Genomic DNA, 18,432 nt, shown 5'->3' on the forward strand with positions numbered 1-18,432 from the left:
TATCAGAAAAATCTGAAATTTTAAGTGTGTAATATTTCAGGCAACAAAATGTCAAAGTTTAACTTTTGATGCTTATAGAATAAACTAATATCCAAATAGTTTCAATTTTAAATGGTATCCAACTATTTTAAAAACATTTATTTTTATTCACTTGCACTATTTTAAATTATAATGTTTTATTTTGGATTATTATTATTTTATTAAAATTTTTTAATATATACATTAAATAACTAAATAATGTATAAAGCTAATATTGTTTTATTAGTTTGATTGTCATAAATTACAAAAAATAGAGATTTTAGAGGTATATATCAGATTATTCCATAAATTCATGTGCATTTGTAGTCAAAATAAAATTCATAATATTAAAATTTATTTTAATTCAAAATATACCATCATTTTTCACTACCTCTTGCCATCTATGAAAGTAATTTTTTAATTCTGCTTTCATAAAAAGTTTTGGTTTACAATCAAAATATTTGACAACTGCATTTTTGACACTATCTTTGTTTAAAATTTTTCTCCTTTTAAATATGTTCTGTAAGCCTCAAAACAAATAGTAATCAGTTAGTGCCAAGTCTGGTGAATATGGCAAGTGTGTAAAATTTCCCAATTGTAGTGTTCCACTTTTTTTAGGGTTGGTTTTGCAGTGTGTGTAGTCTGACCCTTGTCATGTTGAAACAAAACATTTTTTTCTATTAATTAGGAATGGCTGTTTTTGTTGTAATTTTCCTTGTAAATATACTAATTGCTCAAAATATACTGCAGCTGTAATTGTTTGGTTTGTTTCCACAGCTCAAGTGGATTACACCTGATATATCCCACCAAATATACAAAAATAATCTTTTTTTAATGTAACCCATCTTTTCCTGTCAGTGTTGGCTATTGATCCCAATGTGCCCAATGTCTTTTCTTGTTATATTGTCATAAATGATCTACTTCTCATCTTCAGTAACAAGCCAGTCAAAGAAGGATTCCAAAGCAAAATATGAAATTAGAGGAATGTATATTCATCGTTGTGTACCAGAATTTTGAAGGTTGAAGAGGCTGTATTTGATCTTATATGTACTGGTAGTCACTAGTGAAGATTGTTTTCTAATTAAAGGAATGTATATATATACTTGCAGCTATCAATTAGCCAGTGATAATTCATGGAGCACTCATTTTCCTAACTTCAATACTTTCCCAATTTCTTCTAAATGTCTTTAGATGGGTCCATAGAATGAATTTAAACAGTCTACAAGTTCATAAACAGTTAAATTTGATTCTACTATTACTGCTACTGCTACTACTACTGCTACTGAGAGAACATTATCAAACTGGCCTTCCTGAATAAGCTTATCTTTTATACTAAATCACTCTTCTTAAACCTTTCAAACCACTTTTGGGCAGCTCTGATACTAACAACATTTTGATTATGCACAATGTTAATTTCCTTTGCTGCCCTTTCATCATTTTTTCCATGTAAGAACAAAAAATATAAAATATATCTTTTGTATTCATTTGTAATAACAGGGATAAACAATAATTTTAAAAACACAACATTGCTAAACTTGGCAACTATTCAACTGCACCTAGTATCAGTTTGAATTTGATCAGAATTTATTTGCACTAAAACAATGTCTAAACTTGTATGAACAAAATGTGCACAGAATTATGGACTGACCTGATATTTTCTCATTTTATACATTCATTTAATACAAAATGACAACTTAACTTCTACCTTTAATTCAAATTACATAGTATCTATGATATTAATTTGCAAAATTCTAGTTCAGTAATTAATCTGACCTTATCATTTCATCATTAAAATAATTCAGGGTTGGCTGTTTACATAAAAATATTGTAATTAATCTGTTTTGTACCATTTTAAATTACAACAAGTGGTTATTTATTGTGACATTGTCACACTACTGGGCTGCAATTTTTCATCACAATATTCTCAATTTTTTAGTAGTGTCATCATACTTGTGCCCTGTTAGCAACAGAGTCATGCCAGTAATCTAAATAACTCCTTTTAGGAGAAAATTTTTGAGTTGAAATAATGTGACTTCCAGTGCAAACAAGAAATTTGTATATAGTTAATCTGGGCTTCCTGCCCCTAAGCTTTCCATATCTTATCTTGACTTTCATCTATCTAACTCCATTCTCAAGATTAAGGAAGGACAGACAGCCAGCCGGCTGACAGTAGGAATTTATAAGTCTACAGTTTTTCAACTTGCAGCCCAACAATTTTTAAATATAGGTAGATGATGCTAAAATTAATTGACAGTTCAGATACAGAAATATTCTGTGAGGCAGTAAGGATTGAATTTTGACCTCAGAGTACATAAAATGTAAACAAAAGTAAAATTAAGTATGGACTTTAAAATAGTTTAACTATGTTTAATATGACAGTCTTGTCATAACACACTTCAATTGCCACTGTCTATCTGCAACAATAAATCAAACTGGAGACCATAAAAATGCCTTTTATTTAACAATATTCCATATTACAAATTATCAAAATGCATTTCAGCTTACTAACAATTTTAAGCCCTCTTCAGTTGAGATATTTATAGCAATAGTATTAGAGATAATTTTATCACATGTATCGGGTTTTTCCAGTTTGTTGGAATGTTGGAGATGTTTATCTCTAAGATTATTGCTATAAACATCTCAACTGAAGAGAAGGTCTTTTAAGTTTAATCACCATGCTTTTGCTCATTTATAATATGGACGATTGTTGAAATCAAAGCACTTTCTCTAGCCTCCAGTTTGATTTATTTATTTGGTTAGACAGTGCAATTTACCAGCTGCTGTCTATGATACACACTGTCAGATGGCAATTATGTTTAACAAATACAATATCCTACAGAGAAAGTGCCTTTTATTTAACAATATTCCATATTATAAATTATCAAAAGCATTTTGGCTTATTCATAACTTTAAACAGACTTTATCTTCAATTTTATTTTAAAATATATTTAAACTATTTTAATGTATTCATCAGCCACCCTGTAAATAAAGCAATAAAGCAATTTGATGATAATTATTTTGCCTTATTCCTTCTATTTTAAGTATGGACTTTTTCCTAGAGTCTTGATGCTTTGTTTTATTAAGTATTTTTGAAGAAACAAATCTTTCTTCATGTGATCAGATTAAAAAACTATGGAAAAAACAAGTATAAGAAAAAGCAGATATAATGGAATAAAATTCATAAAATAACAATATTCATGTTAGATATTAATTGAATATATCATATTTTTTGTCTAATTTACAGCTAATGATAATTAACTGCTTGAATTTTCAAATTTAAACTTAAATTAAGTTTTCCTTGTATGAATTTTAGAAACCATGCAATAACTTAGTCAAATTATTGCATAAATATTTTAATTTTTTTAAATTTCAGATTTTTTAGTAATGTGCTTGGTGTTCCTTTTGAACTATACCATTTCATTTTTCTGTAAGAAGTCTGCTTCAATCAAGCATTTCATGTCAATGGGTGAATTACTAAATGAAATCAATGTAGCTTTGTAAATATAAGATATCAAAGCAGATTTCATGCACTTTTATAAAGCAAACAATAATAAATTTTAAAAATCATTTTTACTTAAAAACGATTCCGGTGTTTCTTCTTGAATAGTTTCCATTTGTATTTGCCCATTTTCAGTTATTTGAGGATTTGTAAATAATGTTGGAATTGAATTTGGTTTCAAAAATCGTCGTCCATCACATTCTCTTACTGAAAACTGATTTTCTTCAAAATGCACCTATAAATTCATTTAAAATAAATTAATAAATTAACAATTTAATTAAATTTAATACAGAGTAAAAAATAATAATTTAATTTACCTCGCACAATTTACTGTGAACAGTTGGTTCCCAATTTATTCTTCCACAAATTTTGGCCCAAAGTTGTCTTCTCTTTACATCTTTTGGAAATGTATATAATCGATATCCTTTTCTTGGGTTATTGGTGCAGTTAGCAGCTGCGCAGGATGGCATGACTTGTAAAATACAAGCAAACCTATGTAAAATAAATTGAGATATTTTATGTTTATGTATTAAGAATTAGAAAATTTTACAAAACCTTCAATTTTTAGATTAGAAAATCTATTACATAATAAGATGAAGGCACTAATAATTGACACACTAAGAAAAAAAGATTCTATTTCTGCTGTGACTGTACACCATTGTATAATTTTAGTTTAATATTGCTCATAATTGTTCAACATCGTTCATAGTTTTTAGCATTTCTCCTTTGTTTTTTATTCTTTCTTATTTCGAGAACCTTCTAGCTTTAATCTTTTTCCTGGGTGGTGAGGGTCACTTCTTGGAATCACAAGAACAATGAAGTGGAGGTTACTTGAGGGCATGTGTGGGGAGTGTAGCATATATTTTTTGGCTGGTTTTTGCAAAGTTAGGACGAGGAAGGTAGTGTTGAGTCATAGAGTATCTGAGAGACAAGGAAACTAAACTGAAGAGAAGTTTATGAACTTACTAGAGTGATAGCCTAGTAAATCTGAGAAAGAAAAGTGGAATAAAAAAGAAGAGAGAAGACAGAAGGTTAAGGAAGTTCCATGTGGTCCCAATGGAAGTTGAATAATGTTTGTACATCCTGGGCATTCTACTCTTTTTCTATCAGCCATCTTACTATTTCTTACTGGTACTTTTTTTTTCTATTAGCATAAACTAGCTTTAAGGATTAGTCATAGGAAAGATCTTATTGTAATACTCAAACTCGGTTCATTTGTATACTTTGTGATATTGTGTCATTGTCCTGGCAACATTTTGGATTTTTGATGACTGCCTGTTTTAGAGTTCAAATCCATCAGAACCTGTATCTGTTTCACAAAAATAAATAATTTTTTTCACCACTGGCTGGGTGAGGTTCCTTGTTTGGTGCGTTCACCCTTGTCAGCTAACAGTAATCATTTCATACATTCACACTGCTAATAACTTAAATATTTATTCTGAAACAAAAACAATTTCAAGCACAAACTTTCTATAATATAATTAACTTTACCATTTATTTTTTTAAAAATAATTTAATTAAAACAAAAAAATTTTTAATTCTGAACCAATGTCCTTGCACTATTAGTTGACACAGCCTAAAACAAAAATTACTACAAGTTGACATATTACTGGATTATCAATAGTTAGCATTTAACCATCAGCATAAATTAATGTAGATAATTGGTATTTAATCCTATCTCCATTACAATTATTTTTGGCATTGGAAATATTAGAATTATTACCTGTTCAAAAATAATAAACATATCAGAATTCATTTTGTTCAAAAACAGTCTTTTTGTCATCACAGCAATTCATTGACATAACTTTGAGATTGTGTTTTGTATCTTCTAATACGTACATATTTGTACATATTTGTATTTCTCCGAGAAAATATCTAGGAAATGTTAACCATCAGTGCATTGTCAAGCTTTAGTGCCTTTATCTTACAATAGTAAAGAATAAAAGAAAAACTTTCAATATAAATTTTTAAATAGAAAAGATACAAGTTACACTCTGATAACTTTACTATAATCAATAATTCAATTTAATTTAATAATTTAAAAAATAAATAAATATGTATATTTTTCTAAAACTCTATTGTGTATGCACTAAGATCTTTTTCATGACATTTATTGTGACGTCGTCACAATGAATAATTGCTAGTTCTGTTTTGTGTTTTTTTTTTTTTGGAAGTTTTATTGTTGTTCTAAATAGTCTGATGATGGCCAGTAAAGAAGGCCAAAAACATTGGCAAGGAATAAAATAGTTGTTGCTAGACTTAAAGATTTTGTGGTTGTAACATTGCTTAACCAGTATTTATTAATAATATAATTGGAGTCGTGTTGTGTACTATCAATTTTGTTGTAGGCACCATTGGAATAGAAGGTTCATTTTGTAATTCTTAACACGTTGACTGCCATCTACGAGATGACTCGTAGTTACCGTTTCTGCCTAGGACGCCACCTACAAATTATAGTGGCTTACATCATATTTTTCTTTTAACAATATAGTTGTGCTGATCATCTATCTAACACCTTTCAGGGTAAAATTTTTGAATTAAAATAACATGACTTTCAGTTTGCATTAAAAGTTCATATATTATTAATCAGGACCTCCTAAGATTTCTGTGTCTGGTTTCATCTTTCATCTATCTAACTCTGTTTTCGAGATTAAGGAAAGACACAAATGGACAAACAGACAGACAGATGGATGACAGCAAGAATTTATAGGTCTACAATTTTTTAAAATTGCAGCCTAAAAAATTATAGAACACCAAATTCAAATTATAAGTTTACATGTTCAAACAAATTATGATAAGTTTTAGCTTGAAGTCATATCATTTTTATATTAAAATTAATGTAAAACTACCACATGATTCTATTAATGCCTAAAATTGCATGAAGGATATTACAAGACAGCAAAAGATAAAAGATAACATCCCTTAACTTAAAGGAGTACCAGAAATTAACATTCTTGTCATGGTCATCTCAAAACACAACTTCCACATGAGGGAGATAGCTTCAACGTCTTTAATTTATTGATTTGCCTTAAGCAAAATTTCCAGTGCAGGGCAATTAAAAATTCTGAGATGATGCATAACCAGAAGCCAACAGACCAAATCAAATGTATTGGATATGTTTAGGTTGATATCCAAGTCATATACAATGCTATTGAAGGACTTAAATATGGACAATTCCTTCTATTGAAAATGTTAAGCTCAAAGACCAAAACTGCTCATTGAATGAAAAAATTTACCACAACACATTCTGACTTCTCAGATCCAGTCACATTGCAATGCAAATTTCATGTCATGACACTTTCAAAAATGCACACAAAGCATTTTGGCATATTCAATAAGACCACAAAGCAAAATGTGTTGAGATCTTTTTAATAATCAACCAAAATGCAATCCAGCAATGTGAAAATGCACAATGTGTTGCCATGACACAGTGAGATAAAAGTATCAGTGCAAAAATAAGTAACAAATGTTTGCACAGATATTTTTAATAAATAATTTATATATAATTAACAGACTAACTCTGAACAATGTTTATTATTAGAAAAATACTCATCAATGAACATTCCTATCATAAAATGTTTTATGATTAAAAGAACTGTAAATGTAATAAATGTAACTCTTCATTTTCTTTTATAATTCATAACCTAGAAGACAATTTGCTATTAATTGCTTTGTTTATGAATTCTTGATACATACATATGATACCTTAAAATCCTAGAAACCTAAAACAAGTATTATAAATTTAAGTCAAATTAGAAAATTATTTATAAGTCACTTGGTCAATCAATTGCAAATTTGTTTTCAATAATAATATTCCCATAAAGAGATCAACTGAAAAAAATTTTATATTAATATTAGTAAAAAATAATGATAAATAAAGTGTCTGTCCTAGAAATTTTAAGCTTAGACATAAGATTAATGAGGCTAACTGTTTACTTTTGGTATAATTCTCAATACAGATTAGAATTTGATTTAATTCAATTCAACTATACACACTGGGGTGAAACCAATTAATTCTCTTGCAAACCTTGTAACCGGTGCTGCCAAAGTTCGTACGCTAACGTTTTCGGCCCCTCAATAGGTCCTTCTTCAAGCGAAAATTTATTCTATTTTCTTTTTTAACCGTTAGATCGAAGAATATCCTCTTTCTGGATAAAAATTCGAATTGTCCGATTCCGTATCGATAGAAACCGCATGCCATCAACATTCCAAACTTTACGTAATACGATCACGCGCTCATCTTAAACTATCAAACCACAATCCAATCGCATCTTTATCCATGTCAGTTCCCTGTAATGGTCTCTCTAATCATTTTGCCTCAGTTGGTTCGAATCGCTGTCTTGAATTAGTGCCTGCCATGCCAAAGATAACTTCATCTCGTCCTTCGAATTGATTGGTTGGGTGTACTTGAAGGCTTTGCATATCTCCATTTGTTCTAGCCATCAAAGGTGGTCCGTGTGTTGTGTGCTGATGAGGAGTTTAGCGCTCGTGAAGTCCGCTGTTATTTCCTGATCCGATGCGTAAACCGCAAGTGCAGTGCTGTTTCTGTTACTTCTAATATCTTGCTGATGTTCTTTCCACCTAATTTCAACAGATCTTTTCGTGGCGCCAATGTACATTAAATCTCTGTTAAATCTATGGTCCTTTAAAGGGACCGCGTACACCCCTGGGAGTTTTTTTCTGTCCGGCCTATCTTTATCATTACGGAGGATTTGAAAAATCGATGGGCATCTCCTGTATGCGATATGTATTTCTTGTTTCTTTGCAATTCTTTTATATAAGGATGCCAACTGGGGGTTGAATGTTACCGGTACTATTCTTTGTGTCGATTGTCCTAAGCTGTCATTAGCGGGTGGCGCCTGACGCATACCGTCTTGACATTGCTTCTCTAGCCAATTCGAATTTTTTATCCAGAAAGAGGATATTCTTCGATCTAACGGTTAAAAAAAAAAAATAGAATAAATTTTCGCTTGAAGAAGGACCTAGTGAGGGGCCGAAAACGTTAGTGTACGAACTTTGGCAGCACCGGTTACAAGGTTTGCAAGAGAATTAATTAGAATTTGATTTTATTTTACATAATAAAGAAATATGTTACTTATTTTCACACACAAATTTTTATGCCATTGCATCATGGCTGCATTATTAAGTATCTACAACACATTGTGGCATTTTCACACTGCCAGATTACATTTTAGTTGATTACTAAAAGAATCTCAACCAAATTTCACTTTCTGGCCTTATTGAATATACCAAAATATGTTGTGTGTATTTTTTAAAGTGTCTCAACACGAAATTCATATTGTGGCTGGATCTGAGAAATCAGAATGCATTGTGGCATTCTGATTTCTCAGATCCAGCCAATGCTTATTGAGGAAAAAATCTGGCACGATTTTTTCCTCAATAAGCATTTCCAGTCTTTGAGCCTAACACATATATTGTAACAGATCTGTGGCAACATCAATTGCATTCGCCCCAAGTTCAAAGTTACTACAACGGCATGCAATGAAGCAACATTACAGGAGTTACTACAACTATACTGTTTGTAAATTGTGAGTGCACATTGGCACTGCTACAGTGACATCAATAACTCGACATAAACACTCAGATAGTAGTTTGTAATCATCACAAAAACATCTTAAATCACTAAGAAACCATTCATTGCATCAACGAATGTTTTTGTAACGAATGAATGTAACAGTAAATGTGTATGTGTTGAGTTACCAACAGAGCTGACAAATGAACAAAAAACAACATTTGCTGAGTGGCAGAAAAATAATATGTGAGTGGCACATTTGATAGCAAGTATGCCAAATAAACCAATTTTGTTGATGTGCAACAACACAAAAGAAATTTGGGACAAATTACACATACAGTTTGAGTGCTTCAGTGCACAACATTTGAATATGTTAATTGAAGTTTTCTTTCAGATTAAATGGGATGAGAAAGATGATATCAGCACAGGTTACCAAATTGCAAAAGTTATTTGTGAATTTAAATGGCAAATTAATGAAACACAAAGAAAATGCCTTGTCTAAAAGAATATTAAGTGGTCAAATTTTTAATATATTGGAAAAAGACATGATAATTTCAATGATCTTTGGACATGATTCTGTCAAAAAATCAAAGCTTGAATTTACTCATTGAAAAACTATGCATGATTGAACTGTGTGATCGAGGCACAATAGAAACAACTGCATTTATAGCTTCTGGAAGAGAATTCACTGAGTTCAGCGTTAATAAAGTTCCTTTAGCTTTAGCACAAGCACTTTCGACGAGTTTATAATCTTTGTAAATTTCTTTGTCCGATGGAGATTATTATTAATAAAATCGAAGACAAAGTCTGCCCGAAAGAGTTTATAATCGTTGTCTTCAGGTGAAATGAATGATTTTAACAAAACAAATTTGTAGAATGTTCCAAGAAGAACAGAATTTTTAAATTCAAACCAGGTGTTCGGTAATTCCATTAAGAACGTGCAAATAGTTTTTGGTTGGTTGGTTGGTTTGAGTTTTTTGGCACAAGAGCCATATAGGCTATGCTGCACCATGCCAAATAGTAAAATAAAACAAAGCTAAATATATATATCAAAAAATATTAATATAACACAAAAACAAACAAGTACAAATAAACAGAACATAACAAATATAAGTATATAATAAATAAATAAATAAATAAATTAGTTAACTCAAATCTCTTTATTAATATTTATAACTTTCAAAAAGTTCAGTATCTTATCAAGATTTGGCCTCTGGCCCAAAATCTCTCTCAAATTTGCATTTCCGAAATGCTGTCTAGCGACTATGGTCAAAAGCAACACAATTGCAAAGTATGTGTTTAACACTTAAAGTACAAATGCAATACTGGCATACTGGCTGGTCATCACCCTTCAAAAGGTATTGATGAGTAAGCCGAGTATGTCCAATCCTCAGACGAGTAAGAATGACTTCAGATCTCCTATTTAATTGACACCATGCTGGCAATATGATGTTAGGCACGTTTTATTGTTTAAATGCTGATGCAAGGCTACCCACACCCCGGGTAATCGAGGGTGGGAACATTGCATGCTTCTGTAGTAGTAGTGAGAAGTGCTTCCCTGATGAACACGAGCCTTCGATTGTTGCAGCATTTTAGTATTTCCGTTCTGGACCACAGCGGGTTGTAGCCTTGCTCAAGAACTTTTTTAGTGAGCTCTGTAGTATATCTTTCCTTGGCTACATCGTCTTGATGTTCTGCGAGGCGGGAGGCAAGCATTCTTGTTGTTGCTCCTATATATCTTGTAATAGCTCCCGTTGCCGGATTTTCTAGGTGTATTGCGTAAACCCCTAATTTTTCTAAAGTAGTTAGCTTGTCACAATCCTTACAGATGCACCTGTGTAAGTTTGGTAGGGGGGTTATGGGTAGAATGAGGTTATACCGCCGAAAGATGCGGCTGATGCGTATTGAGGGTGGTCCGAGATACAGCAACGAAGACTGGATCACGGATGCTTTTTCTTTTCTGTACAGCATGGTACAAGGGAATAGGGACTCTTTTACCTTATGTTGCATCATAAATTTTTGTGTAGAAATCTTTAATGTGGACTGCAAAGGCCTGTCAATCAATTTTAAGGAAGAGAAACAACTATTGAAAGTGTGGCAGGCGATTTATGACACAGTGCTATAACAACTAGCACAATTGCACATGTTTCGAATATTTAAATTTTAAAAGATTCGAAAAATAAATTTGAGGATAGGAAACATCGGAAACTGGAAATTCGAAAATTAGAATAAAACCAGAAAATATTTATAGAACACCTGATAAAAAGTGGGTCGAAAATATTAATGATACATTCTGAGATTTTATCTGCAAAGCTATACAAGGTTAGTGACATGTATTTGAAGTAATCTCACTCAGAAAACAAACTCTGAGTATGTGTGTGCACAACCAAGAAATAATAAGGATTCAAGTTCAACAAAACAATACCTGATGTAATGCTGAAATGAAAAATGTTTTGCATGTCCTTGATGCAAGTGCTCACTTGTGTTTTTTTTTTGTCAGAGCAGCAGCATTGAACGACTACAGGATGATAATCAATGACAGAAGTGTTAAAATTTGAGACAAAATTGGTGAGAATACTGTCATGACTGGTTACATGAAAAATAGTTTGTACATACTCAATATATACATTGTGAAACAAAAAAAAACCATTCAAATGAATTTGGTGACACCATCTGATACTCTGCAATTGTACCACAAAAGGTTTGTACATCAGAATAAACAGCATGTAAAAGATGTTTTGAAGCAAATGAAATCAACTTGGAATGTTGCAAAGAAGAATTCTGTGATGGATATGCTTTGGAAAAATGCATTGACCACCATTCAAACAATGAATGAATTATCCAACAGTTACTGGTAAACTGATCCATTCAGATGTAATTACTGAATCTTTAGGAGGAGCACAGACATATGTATTACATTCACATATATACATACACGTATACAATTCTTGAAACATATTATTACATATGTTTCAAGAATGACTTCAGCAAGTTTCAACAAATTTTCTTTTTGAAACAGAAAAATGAAGTATGTGATGTTCCTGAGCAATTTTTAAATGAACATGTTGTCAAGCAGTTAACATAATTCTTTTAGTGCAATTAGCAATTAACATATCAACATATTTCTCTTAGTGAAAGAAAAGATTAGTATACTTTTGCTAACTTTTGGAACCTAACCCCATGTTTTGCATAACACAGCACTTTTTTGGAACATAACTATTGTGTTATATGAGAAATACCTGTAATTCTAAAATTATAAATGAAAGTAATTAACATTAATTTTCAATTTAAATTCAAACTTTATTATTTTATTTCTGATTTATCTATTCTATACTTAATTGCAATGGAACAATTAATAATATAAATAATTATATTAATTTAGATTTGTTCCTCAAATATTTTTACTTTCCAAAATTTATTTTACTATAATATTGTTTGATAATTATATGGTGCATTATAAAAATAATTATAATCATTTTTATAACTTATACTTTACAAAAGGAAGATAGTGAAGTATAAGGACTGAAGATGAGTCATTAAGACCCAAAATGCATTTCCTACAATAAAACCTATATCAACAAATGCTCCTTGTATGATGTGTTACTGAGAAAAAAGCCAATAGCTTTTAATTCTTTAAAATCCACAGCAAAACCAGTAATGGAAAATTTAATTAAATGATAGCTTAATCACTTTGGAACCTAACTCATTCCAAAGTACTTATTCAGACACATCCAATAATTTAGTCATGTGGCAAATAACTTATTGTATACATACAATGAAATTTAGTTGATTAGTTTAGTAAATTCATTTAATTCTATTTTTCTGGTCAAATAGTGGCTCACCACTGACACTAACCAACTAATCATATCTACATAACTAACTGAACTAGACTAAACTAGACACTAACAGACTAAACATGCTGCATAAATATGTCTATGTCCATCCTTCTTTTAGCTCACTGCATGCTCAATTGTATTAGACCAGACACTTTTTATGTATTAAACTGTTTAGTAGTAAGTGGCTACTAACCCCACTCAATTAAATTACCATCCATGTCTGAATGAGTGATAAGCAGAATAAATAAGACTACGGTTAAAGGAAATTCTGCTTTTATTAACTCTGGTGTTAAAAGGACGTGTTAACACAATCAAAAACTGTATAACTTGAGGATTTCTTAATTAATAATAATAACAATTAATATATAATTCGTCCTGTATTGTTTTTATGCAACTGACTTCAACTATAATAGTCAGCAATTTAAACTATTGTATTGTGAGCAATTAAAACAATTAATATTTAACACTTAAACTGCTGGTTAAGATTGATAACAATTTGAATGTTATCATCCACATAGGCTGATAGCACAAAAAGAGAGCTTAAAAAGACCTACATATCCAAAGATAATGTTTTTTTCAATGGTTTTTATTTCCACTTTATCTTTTAAATACTTTTTGTAAATTTGTTATAGGTTTTACTGTTACACAGGGGATGGAAATCTTTAGTCAAAATCACTTTTCCTATTGTATCTAAAATAAATAAATAACAATAACTGAATTCTAGTTACAGTAAGAAGTTTTTATAATGTATTTCAACTTTGTTTTCAGATCTGCAAATTTTAGATAATAATAATTTGCTGATATTATCATCTATGATTATAGTAAGCAGAGTCTATTGTATTATCTGATAAATTAGAAATAATGCTTTAAACACTGTTAATCAAGAAATAAAATTCATTAAGATATTGATTCCTAATTCATCACGTGTAGGATTCAAATCTAGTTTTGGACATACAATATACTCCTGTGATCCAGGCTAATCATCAGTAATGGAGACATGGATAACATGGAAACTTGGATAATCCACAAAAATGAATGTTAATCAACTTTTTGTTTATTTAGTTTTTAATTTCATATTAAATTTAATATAATATGTTATGTATTATGAATAAAATATATTTGGAATGTGTCGTGGGCATATATAGTTAATCTGAGCATCCAAAATTGCGGGGCAGAGGGTGCCACTGCAATTTTGGCGCACTGACCGAACTTCGCTCTCGGACGCTGTCAAGGAGAGACGTTTTTCTTTTTGTTCCGTGCCAACCTAACCTACTGTAAATACCTCTTAATAGTGAATGATACTACTGTATATATCTAGCATTCATAGCATCTGTATATATAATATCTGTATATATCTAGCATCCGTATATATAAGCACTTTGCAGTTCACTATCAACTTCTTATATTATTAACAGAGAATGACAAGGTACCAGCTAAATATCATCATAAAACATCATTAATTTTGCAATATTAATGATTTATTGATAAGGAAATGATTCAAAATATTTTCTTTAAACAATTTTACAACTTATTTAATGAAAAAAATGCACAGCTACACATATAAGTAAAGCTGTATTATTCACGAATCAATTGCACTTACTGTACTTGTTAGGCCATTTAATTTATGCATTGGCATTCTGGTAATAGTTCTGATGCTCAATGTAACATTTTAAATAACATACATACATGCATACAAGAAAGACATTGGCTGTACACAAAGTGTTTAGCTGGCAGAAAAGAGCGTAAGGGAAAGGGAAGAAGGAGGGACAGGAGATAGACAGTAAAGAAAGATAGGATCCTTCTGAACGGCATACATATGGCTACAATACCCTCTATCTTTCATGTTGGCGTGCAGTATTTATGCTGCAAGGCTGTAGTCCCCCAAAAGGTCTCAAAGAAAGCCCAAGTGTAGCAAACACCAATAATTGAGTGCTGCCACAAATAGCTAAGTGTAGAAGTTAGTGCCAAGTGGCTGTTAGTAGGAAGACTTATATCTATTTAATACAAATAAAACTGAACACGATTGCAAATCTTAATACTACTTAACAGCTAGACAGCACAAAAAGGAAACAAACACAATGACAAACTAGACAAGATGAATGGACCAACAGAGAAAAACAGGCAAGACCTCAATTTTTTTATTTTTATTTTATTTTTAAACATTATCTTACTAATTAAACTAACCTACCATAACCTAGGACAAACCTAACCAGAGGACTAAAGCTAACAAACCCTAATCTAATTTAACCTAACCTATCATATCCTAATTGGAAACCAAGCTAAGAGTCTCGAATCTAACTTACAACTAGGACTAACTGAATTTAGACTGAAAAAGAAGACAAATAATTAAAATACAAATGCTGCTAAATGCTGACAGTTGAAACAAAGCAAGAAAAAGCTAATTGTCATCCGTGCCCCTGGAATGAGTGCTCTCAAGAGCCCCACAAAGGGATATAAATGTGATTAGATGATGGAACATTGTACACGTGTGAATGAGTTGGTGCGAATTGCAAGGCCAGTTGTACCCTTCAAGAATAGCAGCTCTTATTAAACTATCCCTAATGTGATTGTACCTATTGCAGCGAAAAACTAAGTGAAGAGGTGTTTGGACCTTCTGAATACAACAATCGCATTGTGGATTGTCCCCAAGGTTAAATCTATGCAAGTATTGCTTAAAGTTGCAGTGTCCTGTAAGTAGCTGAGTGAGGGTGTAACTAGGGTAAAAGTGGCAAAGATTCGCAGTAGTGTCAACCTTGGGGATGAAAGTGTAGGTGAGCCTACCAGTGGTGTCATAGTCCCAGCTGTCTTGCCAGAGAATAAAGAATTAATTGGTCTATAATTTTTTTCAAATTGAAGACCAATTAATAAAATTATAAATCAGACTGTGTTTTCTTAAATGTTTTAATAATAAAGTAAGTACATATATGAAACTAAAATTTATATTTGCCAATCTGAAACTGTGTTGCTATACTTTTTCTTGTTTAGCACTACAAAATGCAATTAATCGACCACTACGCATCCTTTCATCCTTTTATTGTTTATTTAGTTGATAAACAATAAAAGGATGTAGTATGGCTAGTGGTCAATTAATTGTACTTTATAGTGCTTAAACAACAACAAAATTTGTATATTATTTTCTGAAGAAAATAAATAATCAAATAGATTTTTAAAAATATATATCAACTTTGCGATTCTATTGCCTAAATGAATGCTGTTGCAACAGAAAAAAACTTAAATTAAACAATATGAAAGTAACATTAAAACTTAAAGCAAAGCAATCTATTTATTGAAAAATGATGACAAAAGGCTATTTAGGTAGACTACAACTAGTTATGATAAACTGTAAATCAATTTTTTATAAAATAAATAGTTATTTCAATAAATCACTTATATTTTGATAGACTATCTGCTACTAAAGAGAATAATACAAGCTATTATTTATTGTGACATTGTCACAATGCCAGACTGCAATTTTTCATCGCAATACTCTCAATTTCAGTATTGTCTTGCCCTGTACATCATAGTTTTCCTGTCAGTAATAGAGTCGTGCCAACCATCTATCTAACTCTGTCAGGAGAAATTTTTGAATTGAAATAACATGATTTCTAATCCAAACTAGTCAATAAAAGTTGGTATATAGTTAATCTGAGCATCCTGCCCTAAGCTTTCCATATTTGATCTTGACTTTCATCTATCCAACTCTGTTCTTGAGATTAAGGAAATACAGACAGATGGATGCCAGTGAAAATTTATAGGTCTGCAATTTTTGAAAATTGCAGCCCAGTAAATACATACTATGTTTAAAGTTGTCAGAAACAGTTCATTTAAAATTATATTTACTGTTTTATTCTATTGCACAAAATTGTATAATTATTAAAATAAAATATTTTATGTAATTAATTATCAAATTTTTCATAATTTTCACTAGTTTGACATAAATATCAGTGGTGTGCCGTCCATGGAAGCTGTGAAAGTGCAACTTTCCTTGTATTTTCTAAAATATAAATACATATTGTGCAATTATTTTCATATTTTAACATACTTTGAATTAATTAAAATTAATATTTTATTATAACCGCATTATGTATCTTATTAAAAATTTCTATACTACATGTGAAAAAATGATAAGATTGCTATTGTATATTTGAATTTAAATTCATATATGCATATTCCCAATGGAAGTGCTGTATGTTGAATACGGGACAGCTTCCATGGGAATATATGAATGGTATAAAGCAGCCAGATTATATGCATTTGCGCATGCGCTTTACAGAGCACCAACCTCACGCAGTTTAGCTCATGGATGCTACACACCAAAATATCGTACAACGCTTCCAGTAATTCTATCCAGGGCCAGCACAGCTTCCTTATAATCAAATGTCACCACACACCACTGATAAATATACATAGCTCTATTAATTAAACCCAGGGCTGCAGAATAGAAACAAATTCATTGTTAGAGGAATTAAAATCAGTAAAAATGGACTGACTCAAAAAATCTTATTTTATGATGATTCCCCTACTATAAGAGTTTATTCGCAAATCACTAATTAATGTTGATTTTCTTTCTAAAAATTTATATTCAAATACATTCTGTGTTATATAATTCTAAATTTTTATTGTCAAAAGACTAATACAAAATGGTTAAGAAGGCTTAGGTTAAATCTAGTGTTTTTGAATACTTTACTATAATCATAGATAGAAAATGCTTTTTGTCAATGTGTGATTAACGATTATGATGGTGATAATGAAAAACACTGAATAGAAAGATAAGTACTTTCAGTTTCAATAAGAATGTCTGATGATTCAGTTGATAGTGATGAAATGCCATTCTGGATTAATATAATTAAAATATACTTTAAATTATTATTTAGAGTCAGGAGTTGAGTCAAGTCAGATCTCAAATTTTACAAGTCAGAGTTGGAGTCGAAGACTTGGTCTAACCATTCACAGCCCTGATTAAAGCACAACTTATATTGTACAGAATTGTACAGAAATATAAAGGTAATTTTCACACAAATTAAGCAATCTAAAAATTTTAAATTAAACATTAAAATAATAATAATAAAAAAAATAAAAAAATTAACCACATATAACAATTCATACCTTATTAACTAGTTACAAGTTTCAATAATTAACGTGTTTGCTTAGTTATAAAGATATCAGATTTTAGAACAAAAAATATAATTGAACAAAATTCAATAAAATAAAGCATTAAAATACATTATAAATAACTAAAATAATGTAACATGATAAATTTTTCATATTTTATCATCATAAATGAGTCAATTTTCTTTGTCATGTATAATATTCCCTAAAAAACACCTCAGAAGCTGGAAAAGGATATAAATACTCTCAAACACCTTCCATATTGGTTCCAATAGATAGCTTGACTGTAAAAAAAACTGTAAAGCTTTCTGCTTTACTTTTTTATTTATTTACTGTTTTTTATAATATTTTCAAGATTATATCTAATACTGTTCAAACAATATGCATTAGATTTAGCTTATCTAAGAATATGTCTAACTTCAAACGGTGATGTCTCT

The 18,432-nt window shown here is 30.6% G+C and overlaps 1 protein-coding gene across 2 annotated transcripts in view; it reads right to left on the minus strand.

The window, feature by feature from the left end:
* The window catches only part of LOC136978203 (zinc finger protein 675-like), a 32,104-nt gene that overhangs the window by 11,496 nt on the left and 2,176 nt on the right, over positions 1 to 18,432 (minus strand). For both annotated transcript variants that reach the window (XM_067273855.1, XM_067273854.1), the window contains exons 2-3: positions 3,835 to 4,009; positions 3,593 to 3,752 (exon numbers count right to left, since the gene is read on the minus strand). In XM_067273855.1, the coding sequence (XP_067129956.1) occupies positions 3,593 to 3,752; positions 3,835 to 3,987 (313 nt within the window). In that variant the 5' untranslated portion in view covers positions 3,988 to 4,009. The remainder of the gene's footprint in view (positions 1 to 3,592; positions 3,753 to 3,834; positions 4,010 to 18,432) is intronic.

Source organism: Centruroides vittatus, unplaced genomic scaffold, assembly GCF_030686945.1.
Source record: "Centruroides vittatus isolate TY-2023 unplaced genomic scaffold, ASM3068694v2 contig_5, whole genome shotgun sequence".
Lineage (NCBI taxonomy): Eukaryota > Metazoa > Arthropoda > Arachnida > Scorpiones > Buthidae > Centruroides > Centruroides vittatus.